General features: G+C 38.5%; 3 protein-coding genes across 4 annotated transcripts; all 3 read left to right on the plus strand.

The window, feature by feature from the left end:
* Nucleotides 1-869: 869 nt before the first annotated feature.
* Nucleotides 870-5,835, plus strand: LOC113358122 (aldehyde dehydrogenase 22A1-like). 2 transcript variants are annotated; one of them, XM_026601645.1, is made up of 14 exons: nt 870-1,175; nt 1,270-1,310; nt 1,919-2,020; nt 2,142-2,269; nt 2,483-2,605; nt 3,086-3,239; nt 3,440-3,543; nt 3,626-3,704; nt 4,048-4,128; nt 4,276-4,413; nt 4,566-4,781; nt 4,865-5,056; nt 5,152-5,295; nt 5,381-5,835. In XM_026601645.1, the coding sequence occupies exons 1-14, from the start codon at nt 1,064-1,066 to the stop codon at nt 5,534-5,536; spliced, it is 1,770 nt and encodes a 589-aa protein (XP_026457430.1). In that variant the 5' UTR covers nt 870-1,063; the 3' UTR covers nt 5,537-5,835. The 2 variants fall into 2 exon arrangements, with proteins under 2 accessions (XP_026457430.1, XP_026457429.1); XM_026601644.1 differs by having other exon boundaries at nt 871-1,175; nt 4,048-4,143.
* Nucleotides 5,836-6,774: 939 nt separating this feature from the next.
* LOC113358124 (proline-rich receptor-like protein kinase PERK3) lies at nt 6,775-11,552 on the plus strand. Its single transcript, XM_026601646.1, has 8 exons — nt 6,775-7,158; nt 7,498-7,962; nt 8,207-8,578; nt 9,144-9,353; nt 9,441-9,818; nt 10,026-10,269; nt 10,364-10,511; nt 10,844-11,552. The coding sequence occupies exons 1-8, from the start codon at nt 7,128-7,130 to the stop codon at nt 11,222-11,224; spliced, it is 2,229 nt and encodes a 742-aa protein (XP_026457431.1). The 5' UTR covers nt 6,775-7,127; the 3' UTR covers nt 11,225-11,552.
* Nucleotides 11,553-11,800: 248 nt separating this feature from the next.
* LOC113358125 (serine-rich adhesin for platelets-like) lies at nt 11,801-15,571 on the plus strand. The gene has a single exon (XM_026601647.1). The coding sequence runs from the start codon at nt 11,870-11,872 to the stop codon at nt 15,299-15,301; it is 3,432 nt and encodes a 1,143-aa protein (XP_026457432.1). The 5' UTR covers nt 11,801-11,869; the 3' UTR covers nt 15,302-15,571.
* The last annotated feature ends 2,543 nt before the right edge of the window (nt 15,572-18,114 follow it).

Raw genomic sequence — 18,114 nt, forward strand, 5'->3', positions numbered from 1 at the left:
ATGAGTGTGCACAAAATCAGACCGTGATCCCCATATTAGGGCTGAACATGGTGTCGGTTAACCGTTGGAAACCGACCGAACCAGACCAATAAGTAAGAAACCGAACCAAACCATTTAGATTTGGATTGGTTTGGTAAAAAAAGTTGAAAAACCGACATTACTGGTTTGGTTTTGGTTTGACCTGAAAACCGAACCAAAAACCATTGGGGAACCGATTAATTTTTAAACTTAGTTTCTACCGTCGATTTAAAAGTATTAGATTCTACCCATTGATTTAGAGGATAAATAGAAACCCTAAATCTAATATTTCATTATGATACTCTCCCTCTTTCTCTTTCTCCTTCTCTCAGCCGCCTCCCTTCTCCACCTCCAACAACAGCTGCTGCTACTCGACTTTTTTCTTCCCGTCTTCCTTCTTTTTTATTTGTCAATAACTAAATTAAGATATATTATATATCTTCTTTTGATCTCTAGAATTAGAGTAAGCTTACACTATTCTTGATTTTTTTTTTATCTGTATATTTGTGTAAACCAATACTATCGGCAACTACGATTTTTTTATCTGTAAATTTGTGTATTTTTTTTTTGGTTTGACATAATTATTGGTTAACCAAAAACCATCGGGACAAACCGAAACCAACTAGAACCATTTAGAAACCGAACCAATGGTTAATGGATTGGTTTGGTTTAGATTTTTAGAAACCAATAATATTGGTTTCGGTTTTGGTTTGGTTAGAAACCGAACCAAAACCGACCATGAACAGCCCTACCCCATATGGCCAACCATCAAACATGGCCTGATGCCCCCCTCTAAATCCTGCGTACTCCGTATCAACAGATCACGTTATTGCAACCCCCACCATTTTCTCAGCCAACAGCCAGCTAAGCTAAAAATCCACTCTCTCTCACTCACTAAACCAACAAGACCAACAAGTGCAGATGAAAGACAAAATTATTCTCCTCTCTTTTGTTCCGCTCTGTTAAATCTCCACCATTCTCACATTCTCGATTGAGAATGAAGAATTTCTAGGGTTATATTGAACGAATCATTTGATTTGTAAGAATGGCGTTTTGGTGGCCGTTGATAGTTCTAGGGTTTGCTTTTCTGATCTGTAAACTCTTATTAATGCTTATTCCTCCTAATGTTCCTTCTATCGATGTCTACGCTGGTGATGGTACTATTCATTCCTTACTCTTCTCTCTATTTCTTTCGCTCTCTCTTTCAGTAGGCCTTGTATTTTACTCATCTTTGTTTTTGAATGGTGGCAGTGTTGGATGATGGAAATCAAACTAAAGAGAACTATATCTATGTGAGTGTTATTTAAAATGCTGATTGTTTTACTTCATATTTGTTATAATATTGATTTAGGTTGTGGCGATCAGTTTCATTTTCACAGTTTTTACTTGATATTTAGAGTCATTAGTTGATTAGATGTAGATTTAGTGCAGTAACCAGTTCCAGTTCTTTACTTTTTACTTGATTTAGTGTAATTAGTTGATTTACTAAATGTAGATATAGTGCAGTAACCAGTTCCAATCTCGTAGTTTCTGTTTGATTTTAGTGTGATAATTAGATTAGCGATTTCTTTTGATTCTTCGCTGTGGTGGGAAATTAGAGTTTTAAGAGAATTTTTAAGGTGACCGAGGGTTAGGTTTTCCGGTCTGTTGGTTAGTGTTTTGATGTAGACACTAAGGAGGGGGGAACAGTGAAAGGTACTCTAGTGCATTCTGCATGTAGATTTAGATTGCTGTAACTAGTTCACCTTCAGAGTTCTTACTTGATCTAGTCTGATTAGATGATTAGTAATATGGTTGGTGGTTTGTACCGTCGTGGCGGAATTTTTTGGAGTTTCTTTTTTTTTTATATAATGTTTAATAGGTTTTGGATTGTTTTGTTGATTAGCGAGTTTTGATGTAGATACCAAGAAGGGGGAGAGCAGCACAAACCGATAGAGTTCGATGTTATGAACCTGCAACAATGAAATATTTGGGAGATTTTCCGGCACTGACATCTGATCAGGTAGGTGATGAATTTTTGTTATGTTCCTGGAACACTTAAACGGCTATTATGTGTTTCCGCAATGGCTCGTGTTCTTTACTGTTTCGTGTACTGATATATTTTTATATATCTGGGGATTTAGGTAAAAGAGCATGTGGCGGATGCCAGGAAGGCACAGAAGGCTTGGGCTAAGAGTACGTTTAAACAAAGGCGTCAATTCTTAAGGATACTTTTGAAGTATATTATTGAACATCAAGAGCTTATATGCCAGTAAGTGAGTTTTGTATTACCAAACATTTTACGTACAACAAGATCTTATTGCATATTTGCTTGAATAAACCAGTATGTGAATCTATGTGGTTGCCGACTTAGATGATGACGGTATTTTATTTACAACTGATTCATCTGCAATTTATTGGTGACAATGTAATCTTTATATTCGTTAATGATTAACTATGCATGTTCGTGCTTTAAATTGAATAGGACATCCTCAAGGGACACTGGAAAGACAATGGTTGATGCTTCTTTGGGCGAGATAATGACAACTTGTGAGAAAATTACTTGGCTTCTTGCGGAGGGTGAGAAGTGGCTAAAGCCCGAATACCGGTTAGTGTTTAAGCCTATGTTTAATATTTTGGTTGCCACTACTTAGGTATTTTCAGCTATTGCTCCAGAGTTCATATCTTCCTTCAGCTCCTAAATAAAAGCATAATTATTTCATAATATCATTTTTAAGTTCATTTGTATACCGTGAGTTTGTTTTTGTTTTTGTATTTGTATACGTAATAGTATGTCGTAGTCTGTGAAGTTTAAACGGCAGGTGTTTGTTCCCAATTGTTCATCTGGTATCTTGATGTGGGATGCTTGACCAAATTTGTTCGATGGCCTGCTTGCCAAAAATAGATTTATAGAAGCAAAAAAAATAAAAATTAAAAAAAAATTAAAATAAATCTATAAATTTGATGTGGTGGACCAACAGTTGAGGCCCTTTTAAGTCTCATTTTTTCATTGTAATTACCATGAAGCAAACATGTGAGCAACTGAGTTTGCATTTCTAAGTACTAACATTAATCATCTGGCTTTCAGATCGTCTGGAAGGGCAATGATGCACAAGAGATCGAAGGTGGAGTTTCATCCTCTTGGAGTGATAGGTGCCATCGTTTCATGGAATTATCCATTCCATAACATTTTGAACCCAATGCTAGCAGCAATATTTTCAGGAAATGGTGTTGTTGTAAAGGTAGACCTTATAAAACTTTAGCGTTCACTTTGTATATAGCAAAACCTGATGGCAACATATTCGCGGTACTCTTAATACTATACCTCCATTTGACTGCTCTTAAACCAGATTTACTTATTAAGTTGATATCACCATTTTAGGATTAATGTACATTTGTTTCAGTTCCAATGTGATAAAAGTCAGTATGGCTGTAAATGTAGGTTTCAGAACATGCAAGTTGGTCTGGTTGTTTCTATGCTGGAATCGTTCAAGCCGCTCTGGCTGCTGTAGGGGCTCCTGAGAATCTGGTCCATGTTATAACAGGGTAAAGCTTACATTCCTTATCTCATGTTACTGGCCTTGTTAATTTGAGTATACCTACTACTTGGTAAATCTTTGTTTACCAGATTTGCAGAAACAGGAGAAGCACTTGTATCATCTGCTGACAAAATCATTTTTGTTGGATCCCCTGGTGTCGGTAAGATGGTATGCTTTTCTCTTTACCGACACAATAAACATATTTCTTTGGATTCCCGATTTTTCGGATCATCATCTCTGAATATTGTGTCGTTTGAAAACCCTTGAATATGACCTCAATGACTTCAAGACTCTTCAAATGCTTCACTTGAGGGGTACTCTGAGAATGTGGCCTATAAAGGATCTATGAGTCCGTGACTTTTTAAAGATAACTTAAGTTTAGTACATATGTTTTATTGTATATTTCCCATATATCTCTATATGTTTACAATGTTTCGCTGGTATTATTTCCACTTTCACTGCACTTCACACCTGCAGTGCTGATACAGTGACGTGTTTGGAATTTTTGTAGATCATGAGAAGCGCTTCAGAGACACTAATACCAGTCACTCTAGAGCTTGGTGGGAAAGATGCATTTATTGTTTGTGAAGATGTAGATGTTCCTCATGTACGAAGTTTGTCTTTGCTTAAAACTCTGTCAGGGTTAGAAATTGTTGAGTTGGTCTCTGAAGTTATAGACCTTCACAATACTAAGATATCTATGTATGTAGCTGTAATCGGAGTTTTCTTTTCCATACAGGTTGCACAAATTGCTGCTCGAGGTGTTCTTCAATCAAGTGGCCAGAACTGTGCTGGTGCTGAGAGATTTTATGTTCATCGGGATGTTTATTCTTCATTTGTAGCTCAAGTAGTCAAAATCATAAAATCTATTTGTGTTGTAAGTATTTACCTTTTGATTATAACTGTCCCCACATATACCTGCTGTTTCTTTTCATAAAAATTGGCATGGAATCGAGACCGATGGCTGCACTCCACTAGCTGAATCATTTCTTAAAAACGGAACCTAAGATTTATCGATTAACTATGCAGGGTCCTCCATTAGCTGGAAAGTATGATATGGGTGCAATATGTATGCCAGGGCATGCTGAGAGGCTCCAAAACCTTGTGAATGATGCTGTAGACAAAGGGGCCGAAATTGTTGGGCGAGGAAGTTTTGGCAATTTAGGTGAAGATGCTGTTGACCAGTTCTTTCCACCTACTATATTGGTAAATGTAGACCACACAATGAAGTTAATGCAGGAAGAGGTAACTTGCCAAATTCAATAGAACATATGTTAAGGTTCCTTAAAAAAGCGCTCACAAAACTCAATAATGTTAATTACTTGAAGGCTTTTGGACCAATAATGCCGATAATGAAGTTTAGCTCCGATGAAGAGGTTATTAAGTTGGCTAATGACTCCAATTATGGACTTGGTTGTGCTGTGTTTTCTGGAAATCAACGGCGTGCAAGAGAAATAGCTTCCCAGTTAAACTGTGGAGTTGCTGCAATCAATGATTTTGCATCGAATTACATGTGCCAGGTACTCATTTGATAACGCGTTTCCGTTATGTTTTTTGTATTATCTTGTAGTCATTTACGTAGAAAATTTTGCTAATGAAGTTGTATGTGTTCTAGTCGCTGCCTTTTGGTGGTGTGAAACACAGTGGATTCGGAAGATTTGCTGGTATAGAAGGATTGCGAGCTTGTTGTCTTGTAAAATCCGTTGTGGAAGATAGATGGTGGCCATACATCAAAACCAAGATACCAAAACCAATTCAGGTCATTATGGGAAAACTTATTTTTGACTGTATTATGGAGTACATTTCTATGAGTCACTAAACGGTGCTCGGTTTATTGGTTGCAGTATCCGGTAGCAGAGAACAGCTTTGAGTTTCAAGAGTCCCTTGTAGAAGCACTCTATGGTTTGAATATTTGGGATAGACTGAGAGCATTGGTTAACGTCTTAAAGATCCTCTCAGAAAAGAAGTCTACTACTGCCAAGAATGCGAGAAGAAACTGACTGGCTCAAATGTTTGAAGTGTTGCCCCTTTTCCAGAAACAGCTGGTTTCTACACGTTTTAACGATTTACTTATCAATCAGCTTTGAGATTGATGAGATTTTGACATTTCTTGTTCCCATCCACTGTCTTCTTACCCTCTCCTCCTCGGCTAATTAGATCATGAACCCTAAGGTCTGAACCTGCGTCTCTCTGTAACAGCTTATGTTGATACTCTATTTTCCTTTGTGGGTAACACGAATTTGACATGCTAAAATTAGTGGTCTTCTTGATATTGCAATTCAACGGGAACCCATTTCGAGAAACAAGATATGCTTCGCTGCTTAGTGTAGTTTCCTGGTTCCACAGATAGTGTAGTCTCTCGTGAACATGTGAAATCATTGGGTGTTGCTATTTTGGGCCTGAGCAGGTAGTACTAGTTTGAGAAGCATCTAATGTAATGTGTGTCCAGGTCTCTCCATAGCTGGAGAAGCATCTAATGTACTGTACCAGGTCTTTGCCATCCCGTGCCATGGAACCTTGTCCCTATCAGTACCGTGAGCGTGAGTTAACCTACCAACTTTGCCATGCGTCTTTCCAGAACTAGAGAAAGTTGTTAATTAATGATTTTGTAACTCCATCAAAAAATAAGTATGTTTTTGTGACCCAAATAGTCAACGAAACCCAACTTACACCGTGATCGTTTTTGGTGCAGTGCGAAACAAATTGATATGGGATTTTGCATCATTGAAGATTCACTATTTAGCCAACTATCAGCACCGTCACTGGTATATCACCCAGTAACCACTGTACTACAGTGAAAGAGAAGGATCATTTAAGTCAAATAGGTTGGTTGGACGACCAGTGACGCTCTATCTTTGTGGTGGTTTTGGTTCCTTTTCAATCCTTTTTACGACAAAAATATACGTATATAAAGAATGGTACATCAGAGATTCAAATAGACTGGTATTAATCTTCGATGATGGCCGGCTCCATAGCACGAATCCCACTGTTCAAAATTATCTCGTAAATATCCAATGTTTTCGGGAAGACCAAATGTTTAGGGTCGCAGACAGAAAACAGCGACTTTTCACTGCTGCAAAGTCTTAGGACAAACCCCGCCCCGTCTTGAATAGTTTAACGTTGAAGTAATCTGTTTTTATCGTTAAATTCCTTTTTTACTTTTCCGTTAAATTTTGGATGTTTCTATAAATTAAAAAAATATTTGTCAGTTCATAGTTCATACAAAACAAATAAAAAAAAAATCTAAAATATTCAGTTCTTATTCTCAACGACAGAGAACTAGAAGAGCGTGAGTGAGAGAAAAAAAAGAAAAAAAAACTCAAATTTCACACAGAAAAATTGTAGATTTCTACCAAGAAATCTGATTTTGTGAAGTCAAAATTTGCATATAAATGGTGGAATTTTTGTGAATTAAAGGCTGAATTATATAAATCAATCATTTTTTCTAATCTAAACCTAACCACTAGTGATGGTTGTTACTGTAAGTAAGTGTTGTTTTCAGTGACTTATGTTCTTCTAATTTGTCGGTGTCAACGGTGTAGATCTGGAAATTGTATATGTTCTTCTCGATTTACTGTTTCCTGCTTCTCGATGCCGTCGGGATTATTTACTGTTTCTAAAGGTATGTTTTCAGTCTCCGTGTTTGTTGTAATTTTTCATGTGCTTTGAGTAAAACTCTAGAAATGCTGAACATCTGCCTGATGAGATTTTTGATTACTTCTTTAAATTTGGTTTTCGAATGACTCTGTTGTGTTCTTGGTATCCGTGCTCATTTTTGTAAGTTCTTGATGAGTGTCTGTGAATTTGAAGCTATTGTAAGCATGCAAGTGTGTATCTGAAGAGTATGAATATTAGGGTTTTAGGTTTAATGGTTTATTGCTTATGAGATTTTCATAGATTGTTTATCTAGGGTTTTAGGAATATGGTTATCTGAGATTTTATCAATTTTTTTGATTTGCAGTGCAATTGAAGAAGGTGCAATGGGTAGTACTAGAGTGCTTGATTGTATTATCGTGTATGACATTTGATATAGATGCTGAATTACCTAATTATTTGGTGGAATCGCCTTTGTTATCACCTGCACATTCACCATTTCTTAATCGGGCTATTCCTGAACTTCCGTTGCCTGTCGACATTCTTCCACACTCTGGTCATCGGTCTCATAGGAAGCGTTTTACGCCGCATGGTGCACCGTTGCCTGTGCTTGTACCAGCTGAAGCTCCAGGATTTGGTTCATTAACAACATCAGGTCATGCTCCATCAAGTCCACGGTTGGCGCGGCCGTTAATGAGAAAAATTCCATTCCCTGATCCTAATTCTAAATTTCCACCTCACCACCGCTTGGTTGGCATCGCACCTGCTAACTCTAATGGTGGGTCAATTCCTTCTGGTTTTGCTCATCCACCAATTTCTCCTCGTAACTCTGGTAAGATATTATGAGAATTACTTTCCTAACTCTGTATAACTAGATTGGCATAAAAAAATGTTAAGCTATACTGCCGGTCGACAGTTGTAAACTTGTAGTGTGGTAACTCTGTAAAAAAAAGCGTGAATCGATTGTTGTTTCCATTATTTGATACAAAAGAAACACTTTGGCTTTTCAATATAATCGACTATTGTTTCATCTGAGCCAGAAAGTAACATTTGATTTTACTTTTCATTTTGGGCAGACTGTTGTCAACAAGACATGGTGCTAAAACGGGGGAGTAAGGGTTGCCACTGTGTTTATCCTATAAAGATTGATCTTCTCCTTCTGAATGTTACAACTAGTTCAAAGTGGAGTCCCGTTCTAGAAGAATTAGCTTCTCAGCTTGGATTACGAGTTTCTCAGTTTGAGCTTATCAACTTTTATGTGCTTGGCCTAACAAGAATAAATATTTCAATGGACATTACTCCACACACGGGAATCAGTTTTTCTCGCAAAGATGTGAAACAAGTAAATTCATCGCTTGCTTTGCATAGGATTCATTTTGATCCTCAGCTGGTGGGTGACTACAAACTCCTTAATCTGACCTGGTTTAAACCCCCTGATCCATCCCATGGTAATTTTTTACTACCCTTCTTAAAACTTAGATATGATATTCGACTTTCTTGAGATTTTCAATATGTTAGCTTTGGGGATGGTAGCGCACATTACCCTTTAGTATGTTATGATGCAACATAAAGTGGTCATCTGTATTGAACTTAATAAGGTAAAAAAGTTTGATTACTACAACTATCAAGTGTTGAGTTAACATCATAGAAATATATAGGTTGATTAACTTAAGCTGAAGTGCATGTTAAGGATTTGATTTGCTTTAGATTCTTATCATATGATAGTTATCAGCTTATATAGGATAACCAACATTGCTCAAGATTAATAACTCCAAACATTATCATGTGTTACTTGTATGCGTTTAAACTTACGCTTTTTGCTTTTAAACAACGACGTGAGAGTCATGCGGTGTATAAAACTTGTTTCCAAGACCTCTCTTCGCTGCATATTTCTTCTGAGTTTGACCAACTACTGTGCCTAGTAATTTTCAGACGTGAAGATGGTTAATTTTTTTTGTGAAAGAATATTATGGATGTTTCCATTTGCTTTAATTGGGTTCATGTTGCTTGCAGCTCCCGCTCCCCTATCTCATGTGAATGCTCCACCTCTTCTACCTCCACATAATGGCCAAAGTGGTGCTCCTAATAGAAGTAAAAGTAAAAAAGTGGCTATTGGTCTTGGTATTGGTGCTGGTCTACTGATCATCATTCTTGTAGCAATGCTGATAACTTGTTCATGCATGTCTTGTAGAGGAAAGAAGAAATCTCCCACCAGTGAAACTGGTAAGTATTCTAATGCATGTGCTTGCTTGTTGCACGATTATAAACATATGTAGCATGGCCGATAGATTATTATGTCTTATGTAACAGAAAAGCCAAGGTCATGGCCGATAGATCCTGTTCCTGGCGGAGATTCTCTTCCCCATCCTACCAGTACACGGTTTCTTGCGTTCGAAGAACTTAAAGAAGCAACTAATAACTTCGAATCTGCTAGTGTGCTCGGAGAAGGCGGGTTTGGCAAGGTATTCAAGGGTATGTTAAGTGATGGTACAGCGGTTGCCATTAAGAAGCTTAGTACTGGAGGACAACAAGGTGATAAAGAGTTCCTGGTTGAGGTTGAGATGCTTAGCAGGCTACATCACCGTAACCTAGTAAAACTTGTGGGTTACTATAGCAATCCTGGTGCTTCACAAAATCTTCTTTGTTACGAGCTTGTCCCAAATGGAAGCTTAGAGGCCTGGCTCCATGGTATTCACTCTGTTTTCCTTTCTTAATAAATTATGATGTTCGATGTTGGTGATAGTGTTTCACTTATCTGGTAAATCATGATTTTTTTTATTTTTTTTAACTATGACAAAGTTGTTCCTATTACTTGTGTGCTTCATATTATTAATGTGGAAAACATCGGATAGAAGTTCTTGATCATGCAACTTTCATGGATGATATTTGTTTCAGGTCCCCTGGGATTAAATTGTGCTTTGGACTGGGAATCTAGAATGAAGATCGCCCTAGATGCTGCGAGGGGACTTGCATACTTACACGAGGACTCACAGCCTTGTGTCATCCATCGGGATTTCAAGGCATCCAATATTTTACTCGAAAACAACTTCCATGCTAAAGTTTCAGATTTTGGCCTTGCCAAACTGGCACCAGAAGGTCGCCAAACACATCTGTCTACGCGCGTGATGGGCACATTTGGGTAACTCAGAACACTCTCTGCGCAAAGCTGTAGAAGTTTTTTGTTAATGTTAAACTGGCAAGTAAATGTAAACTGGATACAATTCGATTTCCAGGTATGTTGCTCCAGAATATGCCATGACTGGTCATCTTCTAGTAAAGAGTGATGTATATAGCTATGGAGTTGTCTTACTGGAGTTGCTGACTGGAAGAAGGCCTGTAGATATGTCACAACCCTCGGGCCAGGAGAATCTCGTAACATGGGTTAGTACTTTCTCCTTCATGTTCTAAATCTCATTTATTTAGATTATCTATAACTATGAGTGGCTTCTTTTGGTTTGGGTACATCAAGACTTTCCAGGTTTATAATTACTCCTATACATTTATCAGCTAAAATGTGTTAAAATCTTGTGTTCTAATACCTACAACTCACAAGGTAAACCTGTTGAAATAGTATTTGCTTATTAATCTACCAAATAAGGTGATCTAATCAATGTTACACCAATTAACACATTGCACATGTAGTGTTTTAGAAAGTCTTTAGGAATAGAACAGAGAAAAGAAATCAGAACTGGTTTATGTTTTTGCTTTTTCAGGCGAGGCCAATCTTAAGAGATAAAGAGCGGTTAGAGGAGATTGCTGATCCAAGGCTAGGAGGAAAGTACTCCAAGGATGATTTCATTCGTGTTTGCACAGTCGCAGCAGCTTGTGTTGCTCCGGAGGCAAATCAACGACCCACTATGGGGGAAGTGGTGCAGTCACTTAAAATGGTACAACGTAATACAGAGTATCAAGATACCATTTCGACAACCTCAAATGCTCGTCCCAGTCACAAGCAGTCCTCCACAACCTATGAGTCAGAAGATGGGACTTCTTCTATGTTTTCTTCTGGCCCTTTCTCTGGTCTAAGCACTTTTGATAATGACTTAATCTCTAGAACCGCAGTTTTTTCAGAAGATCTTCATGAAGGAAGGTGAGAAGTTCAAGAACTCATGAGCTTGAAATCAACAAGAAGTTTCAGGATTTTTACTCAGCAGAGACCCCACTTTTCATTTCCCCCCCAGGTAGCTTGCAGTCAGTTTTCTCCTTGATAGGTATTCATTGTATATTCCATGATAGTTGTGTTTCCATTGTTTTCAAGGCGTTTTCGGTTTTTCATTTTATGTTACTATGGGTATATTTAGTATGCTGAGTTCTATTGTGTGTACATATAAGTACATGTGCACACGTAATTTGAATATACAAACAAATTGCACGTTAGTTTGTGCACGCATTACCAAAAATGAGTCTCACTATTTGTTGCCGTTAATTCAGTTGTTTGTGGGATTATGAGATAAAATTGGATGTTCCAAGCAATTTCTAAGGTCTGAACAATGTGGTGATATAAGTCCACAAGAGAGAACTCTTTTTAGAAAATAGTAAAACCTTATAAAGGTAGTTAAAATCTGGTATTTGTTGACGGTTAAAGATTCCAACCGCTCCTTGTTTCGTGCCAAGCCATCGGGTAAATCTCCTGATAACCTCTCTTCTTTTCTTCTTTAAATTTCACTCTACATGCTTTTAAATCTCGAAGTGTTAATTTATTCTGTTTTCATCTAATTCAATTATCTTCATTTAACAAAATGGAACGCAACAGTAACAGTTGTCGATCGACAACGATGATTATAGTCATTCTTTCAATCTTTTTATTATGTTCTACAGAGGCTCACTGTAGACCTCGTAGTTTTGGATATCCAGTCCCTTCTTCAGCTGCTTTTCAGAAGTCGATATCATATGGACAGTTCATGCCTGCTACACCGCCGTCATCAACATCAGAATCGCCAGGGCCGTCATCGTCTGAATCCTCTTATTCTTATTCGTCATCATCCACGTTACCACCAACTTCGTCACCTTCAACGTCTAATTCTCAGTCATCTTCATCAACATCCCAACAACCATCGGCTTCTTCCTCCTCCTCATCCTCCTCATCCTCATTTAACTCGAACGCTTCTTCTTCCTATTCATCATCTTACTCCTTCAACTCTTCTTCTAACTCTTCCTCCTCGTCATCAAAATCAAACTCACCACAACAACCATCATCATCCTTCTCGTCATTAAATTACACACGATCATCATCGTCAAGATCAGGTCATCCTTCAACACCACCATCCACACCCTCGTCTTCCTCGTCAAAGTCGGAATCATCTAATTCTCAATCAAGTGCAGCTAACTCTCAAGGTGGTACTTCTAAATCCGAGTCACCAGCAGCTATACCTCCATCCTCTGGGTCAGAATCGTTTAAATCTCATTCAAGTACCGCTAAATCTCAATCACCACCACCATCAACCTCCCCGCCCGCCTCCTCGTCAGAGTCAGGGTCGTCTCATTCTCATACAAGTAAAGCTAATTCTCATTCAGGCACTTCTACATCTCAATCGCCACCAACCACGCCCTCTTCATCATCTTCGTCCCAGTCAGATTCGTCCAAATCTCAATCAAGTACAAGTAAATCTCAACCAACACCATCCACACCCCCGTCTTCCTCATCGCCAGAGTCGTCTCAGTCTCAGTCAAGTACATCTACCTATCAGTCGGGTTCTTCTAAATCCCAACCCCCATCAACCATGCCTCCTTCGCCTTCTTCATCAGAGTCATCTAAATCTCATTCGAGTAAAAGTATATCTCAACCACCATCGTCCGCACCTCCATCTTCCTCCCCATCAGAGTCAGACTCATCTCACTCTCATACAAGTAAAGGTAACTCTCACTCGGGTATTTTTGATTCTCATTCACCACCAACTACTCCTCCATCTTCTTCATCAGAGTCAGACTCATCTCATTCTCATACAAGTAAAGATAACTCTCACTCTGGTATTTCTGATTCTCATCCACCACCAACTACTCCTCCTTCATCTTCTTCATCAGAGTCGGACTCATCTCATTCTCACACAAGTAAAGATAACTCTCACTCGGGTATTTCTGATTCTCATTCTCCACCAACCACGTCCCCGTCGTCTTCTTCATCAGAGTCATCTAAATTTCATTCAAGCACAACTAAATCAAAACCTCCATCGTCCATGCCCCCATCACCCTCTTCGTCAGAATCAGAGTCTTCCCAGTCTCAATCAAGCACATCTACTTCTCACTCAGGTTCTTCTGGATCTCAGTCAACATCCACCACGCCCCCCTCACCCTCTTCGTCAGAGTCGTCTAAATCTCATTCAGACACACATAAATATCAACCCCCACCCTCCCCCTCCTCATCAGAATCAGACTTGCCTCATTCCCATGGAAGTAAATCTAACTCTCATTCGGGTACTTCTACATCTCAGTCGCCACCAACCACGCCTGCGTCGTCTTCTTCGTCGCACTCTGATTCGTCAAAATCCCAATCAAGTGCGACTAAATATCAACCACCACCATCCACTCCCCCGTCTTCCTCATCGTCAGAGTCAGATTCGTCTCAATCTCAATCGAGTACATCCACCTCACATTCTAGTTCTTCCAACTCTCAGTCACCATCAACCACTCCTCCTTCATCTTCTTCATCAGAGTCAGAGTCTTCTAAATCTCATTCAAGTAAAAGTATATCTCAACCACCACCATCCATGCCCCCATCTTCCTCCTCATCAGAGTCAGACTCATCCGATTCTCATACAAGCAAAGATAACTCTCACTCTGGTACTTATATATCCCAACCACCACCATCCATGCCTCCATCTTCCTCCTCATCAGATTCAGACTCATCTCATTCTCATACAAGTAAAGATAACTCTCATTCAGGTACTTCTGCATCTCATTCACCACCAAACGAATCCTCATCATCTTCTTCGTCAGAGTCGTCTAAATCTCATTCAAGTACAGAAAATTCTCAATCACCACCATCCATGCCCCCCTCATCCTCTTCGTCAAATACGGAATCATCTAAATCTCATTCAACTAGTACATCCAAGTCCCAACCACCACCATCCACGACCCCGTCATCTTCTTCGTCAGAGTCGGAAAAATCTCATTCAAGTACAACTATATCTAAATCACCATCATCCACACCTCCGTCTTCCTCGTCTTCTTCGTCAGAATCGGAGTCTTCCCAGTCTCAATCAAGTACAAGTACGTCCCAGTCAAGTTCTTCTCAATCTCAATCAACACCAACCATTCCCTCCACACCTTCTTCGTCAGAGTCATCTAAATCTCATTCCAGTACAATTATATCTCAACCACCACCTTCCACTCCCACGCCTTCTGCCTCGTCATCATCAACAGATTCATCTCAATCTCATACAAGTAAATCTAACTCTCAGTCGGGTACTTCTGCATCTCAGTTACCACCACTCACACCCCCGTCGTCCTCTTCGTCAGACTATGAATCCTCTCAATCCCATTCAGCTTCAACCAAATATCCATCACCATCCACACCATCATCTTCCTCCTCATCCGAGTCGTCTAAATCTTCACCACCATCGTCGTCATCTTCTTCCTCATCATCAGAATTTCCAAAATTTCCTTTATTCCCAAACATTCCAAATGTTCCTCACTTGCCTTTCATTCCTTCGCCTTCAGGTAGCTTATCGTCATCTGGAAAATTTAATCCAGCACTCAAAAACATATGCAGCCATTGTGAATTTCCTGAACTTTGTCAATCTTCTATTATGCCATTCTTTAATGGTAATACCGATGCATATGCTATTCTCGGGATGTCAATCAAAGCTTGTACTCAAACCACTCAAATCGCCATTGACGTAAGCTTTAAAATGTCACTAGATTTTTCTCTTTCTGCTTCATACTCTTCATCTTCATCTTTCTCTTCGTCATCTGATGTTCTTGCTCGCATTAGTGATTGCAAAAATAGTTTCAATAATGCAATGAATAGTCTAAAAGGTGCATCAAGTTGCATTGAAAGCCGCGATATAGTATCATTAAAGAAAATGTTAAATGCATACATAACATCGGTTGGAAGCTGCAAAGCAGGATTTGCTTCCATATTTGGATTTGGAAACCATCCTTGTATTGGATACAGTATATTGATGCATCAACTTGCCAGCAATTGCTTAGCACTTACTTCGTTGTGCGCCTAATTATCATCCATGAATTTACGTGGGTAGTTTATGTAACGCTAGGATTTTTTTGTAAAAACAAATGTCGCCAGGAAAGTGGTAAAAATAGGGGCAGAAATATTATGTCCCATTTTTCATATTTACCCTTTTCATGAGCTTTTTTTCTTTCATAATTAATCATTGTACTGTACACATATTACCATTATTATTTTTTGATATACCCATTCAGCATAGTTGTATGGTTTCAAAGATGTGCTAGTCTATATAACAACGGCATTCTTATTTCTCCAACATTCCTTTATATTGGGCATGGGAATATAACTAAATGAATTTCGACCACTGAATTTTGATATTATGGCATGTATATTTTAAATCACAGTTTCTTCTGTGAAGTTTGTTGACAATATTGTTTCCTTGGTTTCCAAGTAAGCAAGACTTGGCAACCAAGTAGGTGATACTTGTCTTGCCGGTTGTAATTCTTGGTTACCAAAATTGGTTGATACTTTCCCTGGAATTAGTGAATCTTGATCACCAAATATTATACTTGAATTATAAGCATCGATTAAGTATAAATAAGGGTGAACTCATTTGGAGAAGGCATGTTATATATACATGTGTTTGTATGCATGTATGGGGTTTTAGATATTAAATTCCCATGAGAGCATGTGACCCTATATTCTCCCACTTGTATTGCTCCTGGTCTAACGAGGTAAAAAGTTCTCTCAAAACCTGTATTCCATAAACCAAAACTAAGTAATATGGGGGTTAGAGTTGAATTAGGAAAGAAGAAAGTTTAATGAGAGAAGGGAAAAGAAGGGATATAATGCAAAATATTTCTCCAATTTTCTTTTAGTTTTTGGATTAAAATCATTAACAGGCGAAATCGTTTCTTAATCAATTTTTTTCATGTAAAAACTTAAAAATAAATATAGGAAAATATTACCGTTAAAGTATGCGGGCATCCAACTCAAAACCAACTGGTAATGAGTGGAGCGGCCCTTCCATATTATATTTTAAGTTCATTAAGCAGATTATAGCGATGTGGAATTATTGTCCTTTCACACGCCCCCTCACTGTAAGGCCAGTCACTGGGCCTCACACGTGGACCTACGTACGAGTTACCAGTCCATCGGTAACAGGTGCACAAAGTGAGTGACTAAATCAGGGGGTAACACCTCGGCCAGTATCGGTACTGGCCTACACCCCGGGTGTACAAGTGACAAAATCGGTTAAACACTTCGTCCAGTAATTCGGCCTACACCCGGCGTACGCAGGTCTGGGTCTGGGGCTTGGCTCTGATACCATGTTAAAGTTTGCGGGCATCCAACTCAAAACCAATTGGCAATGAATGGAACGGCCCTTCCATATTATATTTTAATTTCATTAAGAGGATTATAACGATGTGGGACTATTGTCCTTTCACACTTATATATTCTTAAATATAAGGAAACTTTAAGGGATTTATTTCCTTAAAATGTATGTTCCATCTGATATGGTATGCATAATCTAAATTAGTGGAAAGACTACCAAATCTCTTTTTCTAGGCAGGTTTTTATGGGTATGAAAAAACATATATTTTGCAACTTTTGCACCCAAATACAGCAAGATAGCAAATGTAACTGGTTAAGTGGCGAACATATTTTAGCCATGTGCAATACAATCTCTCCCAAGCGATAAAGACTCTATTGCTCGGTGGTCAGTATACCGCTCGATGATCATTACATCGCCAGTGATTATAATTTTATTGTTCAACACTATGGTCGTCACTCAGCGGTCCATCATCCAACAACTAGTACCAAATCCTCGATAAATATCCACTTTCATACAATGCAACTTATACCATCTCTACACCTAAATGGCTACTGCTCGCTTCACTTAAGGAGAAGATGTTGCACTTATTCAATCCTGGATATTAGTCGTAAGGGATGAAGATTTCGTTAGAGCACTTTAAAATTAGGGTACATTAATTGTATACCTCTCGTTTTGACGCCCAACGAATATACCCTTATACAACAATAAATATACCCCTATCATTTGGAAACCTTATCCATTTGAAAATATATTACCTTAATACCCTCACTCATATAATTTTTTTATTTATTTCAAAATACAACATATTTCTTTCTCTATCACCTCACCGCCGCAACCATCACCACCACTTACTAACTACAACCACCACTAATATTCCACCACCACCATCATCATTGTTGATGATATCACCGCCACCACCACCGCCGCCAAAATTTGGTGTCAACAAACGAAGTTGATCCAAAATTAAAAGTTCAAAAATAACTTTACTAACACATATTCCAGTTTTTTTTGTGTCAAAAATAGAAGTTGATACCAGTGAATGCAGTCAACAACCAAAGTTACACAAATAACTAAAATGTATTCCAGTTCAGTTGTGTCAACACTGGAAGTTCATCCCAGTGAATGGAGTCAACAACCAAAATTGACACAATAACTGAAAAAAATACTCCATCTTTTTTGTGTCAACATAGGAAGTTCATCCCAGTGAATGGAGTCAACAACCAAAGTTGACACAAATAACTGAAAAGTATTCCACTTCAGTTGTGTCAACAAAGGAAGTTGATACCAGTAAATGGAGTCAACAACCAAAGTTGACACAATAACTGAAAAATACTTTAGCTTTTTTGTATCGACAAAGGAAGTTGATCCCAGTTAATGGAGTCAACAACCAAGGTTGATCCAAAAAATTGATGTACTAAAATTAATGAACCTGACGTGAATTGAACACGCATCTTCTGAATGAAGTCAATAGTGATACCACTACACCACAGGTTCGTCTAATATAACTACTTCAATGTTTCTGC

This window comes from Papaver somniferum, chromosome 3 (genome assembly GCF_003573695.1).
Source record: "Papaver somniferum cultivar HN1 chromosome 3, ASM357369v1, whole genome shotgun sequence".
Classification (NCBI taxonomy): Eukaryota; Viridiplantae; Streptophyta; class Magnoliopsida; order Ranunculales; family Papaveraceae; genus Papaver; species Papaver somniferum.

Excerpts from the sequence above, each read along its gene's own strand:
- LOC113358122 (XM_026601644.1), top strand. The coding sequence starts at position 1,064 with ATGGCGTTTTGGTGGCCGTTGATAGTTCTAGGGTTTGCTTTTCTGATC. Across the intron at positions 2,606-3,085 it reads TGGCTAAAGCCCGAATACCG|ATCGTCTGGAAGGGCAATGA; the intron begins GTTAGTGTTTAA and ends TCTGGCTTTCAG. Across the intron at positions 4,414-4,565 it reads TCATAAAATCTATTTGTGTT|GGTCCTCCATTAGCTGGAAA; the intron begins GTAAGTATTTAC and ends TTAACTATGCAG.
- LOC113358124 (XM_026601646.1), top strand. The coding sequence starts at position 7,128 with ATGCCGTCGGGATTATTTACTGTTTCTAAAG. Across the intron at positions 10,270-10,363 it reads CGCGTGATGGGCACATTTGG|GTATGTTGCTCCAGAATATG; the intron begins GTAACTCAGAAC and ends TTCGATTTCCAG. Across the intron at positions 10,512-10,843 it reads AGGAGAATCTCGTAACATGG|GCGAGGCCAATCTTAAGAGA; the intron begins GTTAGTACTTTC and ends TTGCTTTTTCAG.
- LOC113358125 (XM_026601647.1), top strand. The coding sequence starts at position 11,870 with ATGGAACGCAACAGTAACAGTTGTCGATCGACAACGATGATTATAGTC.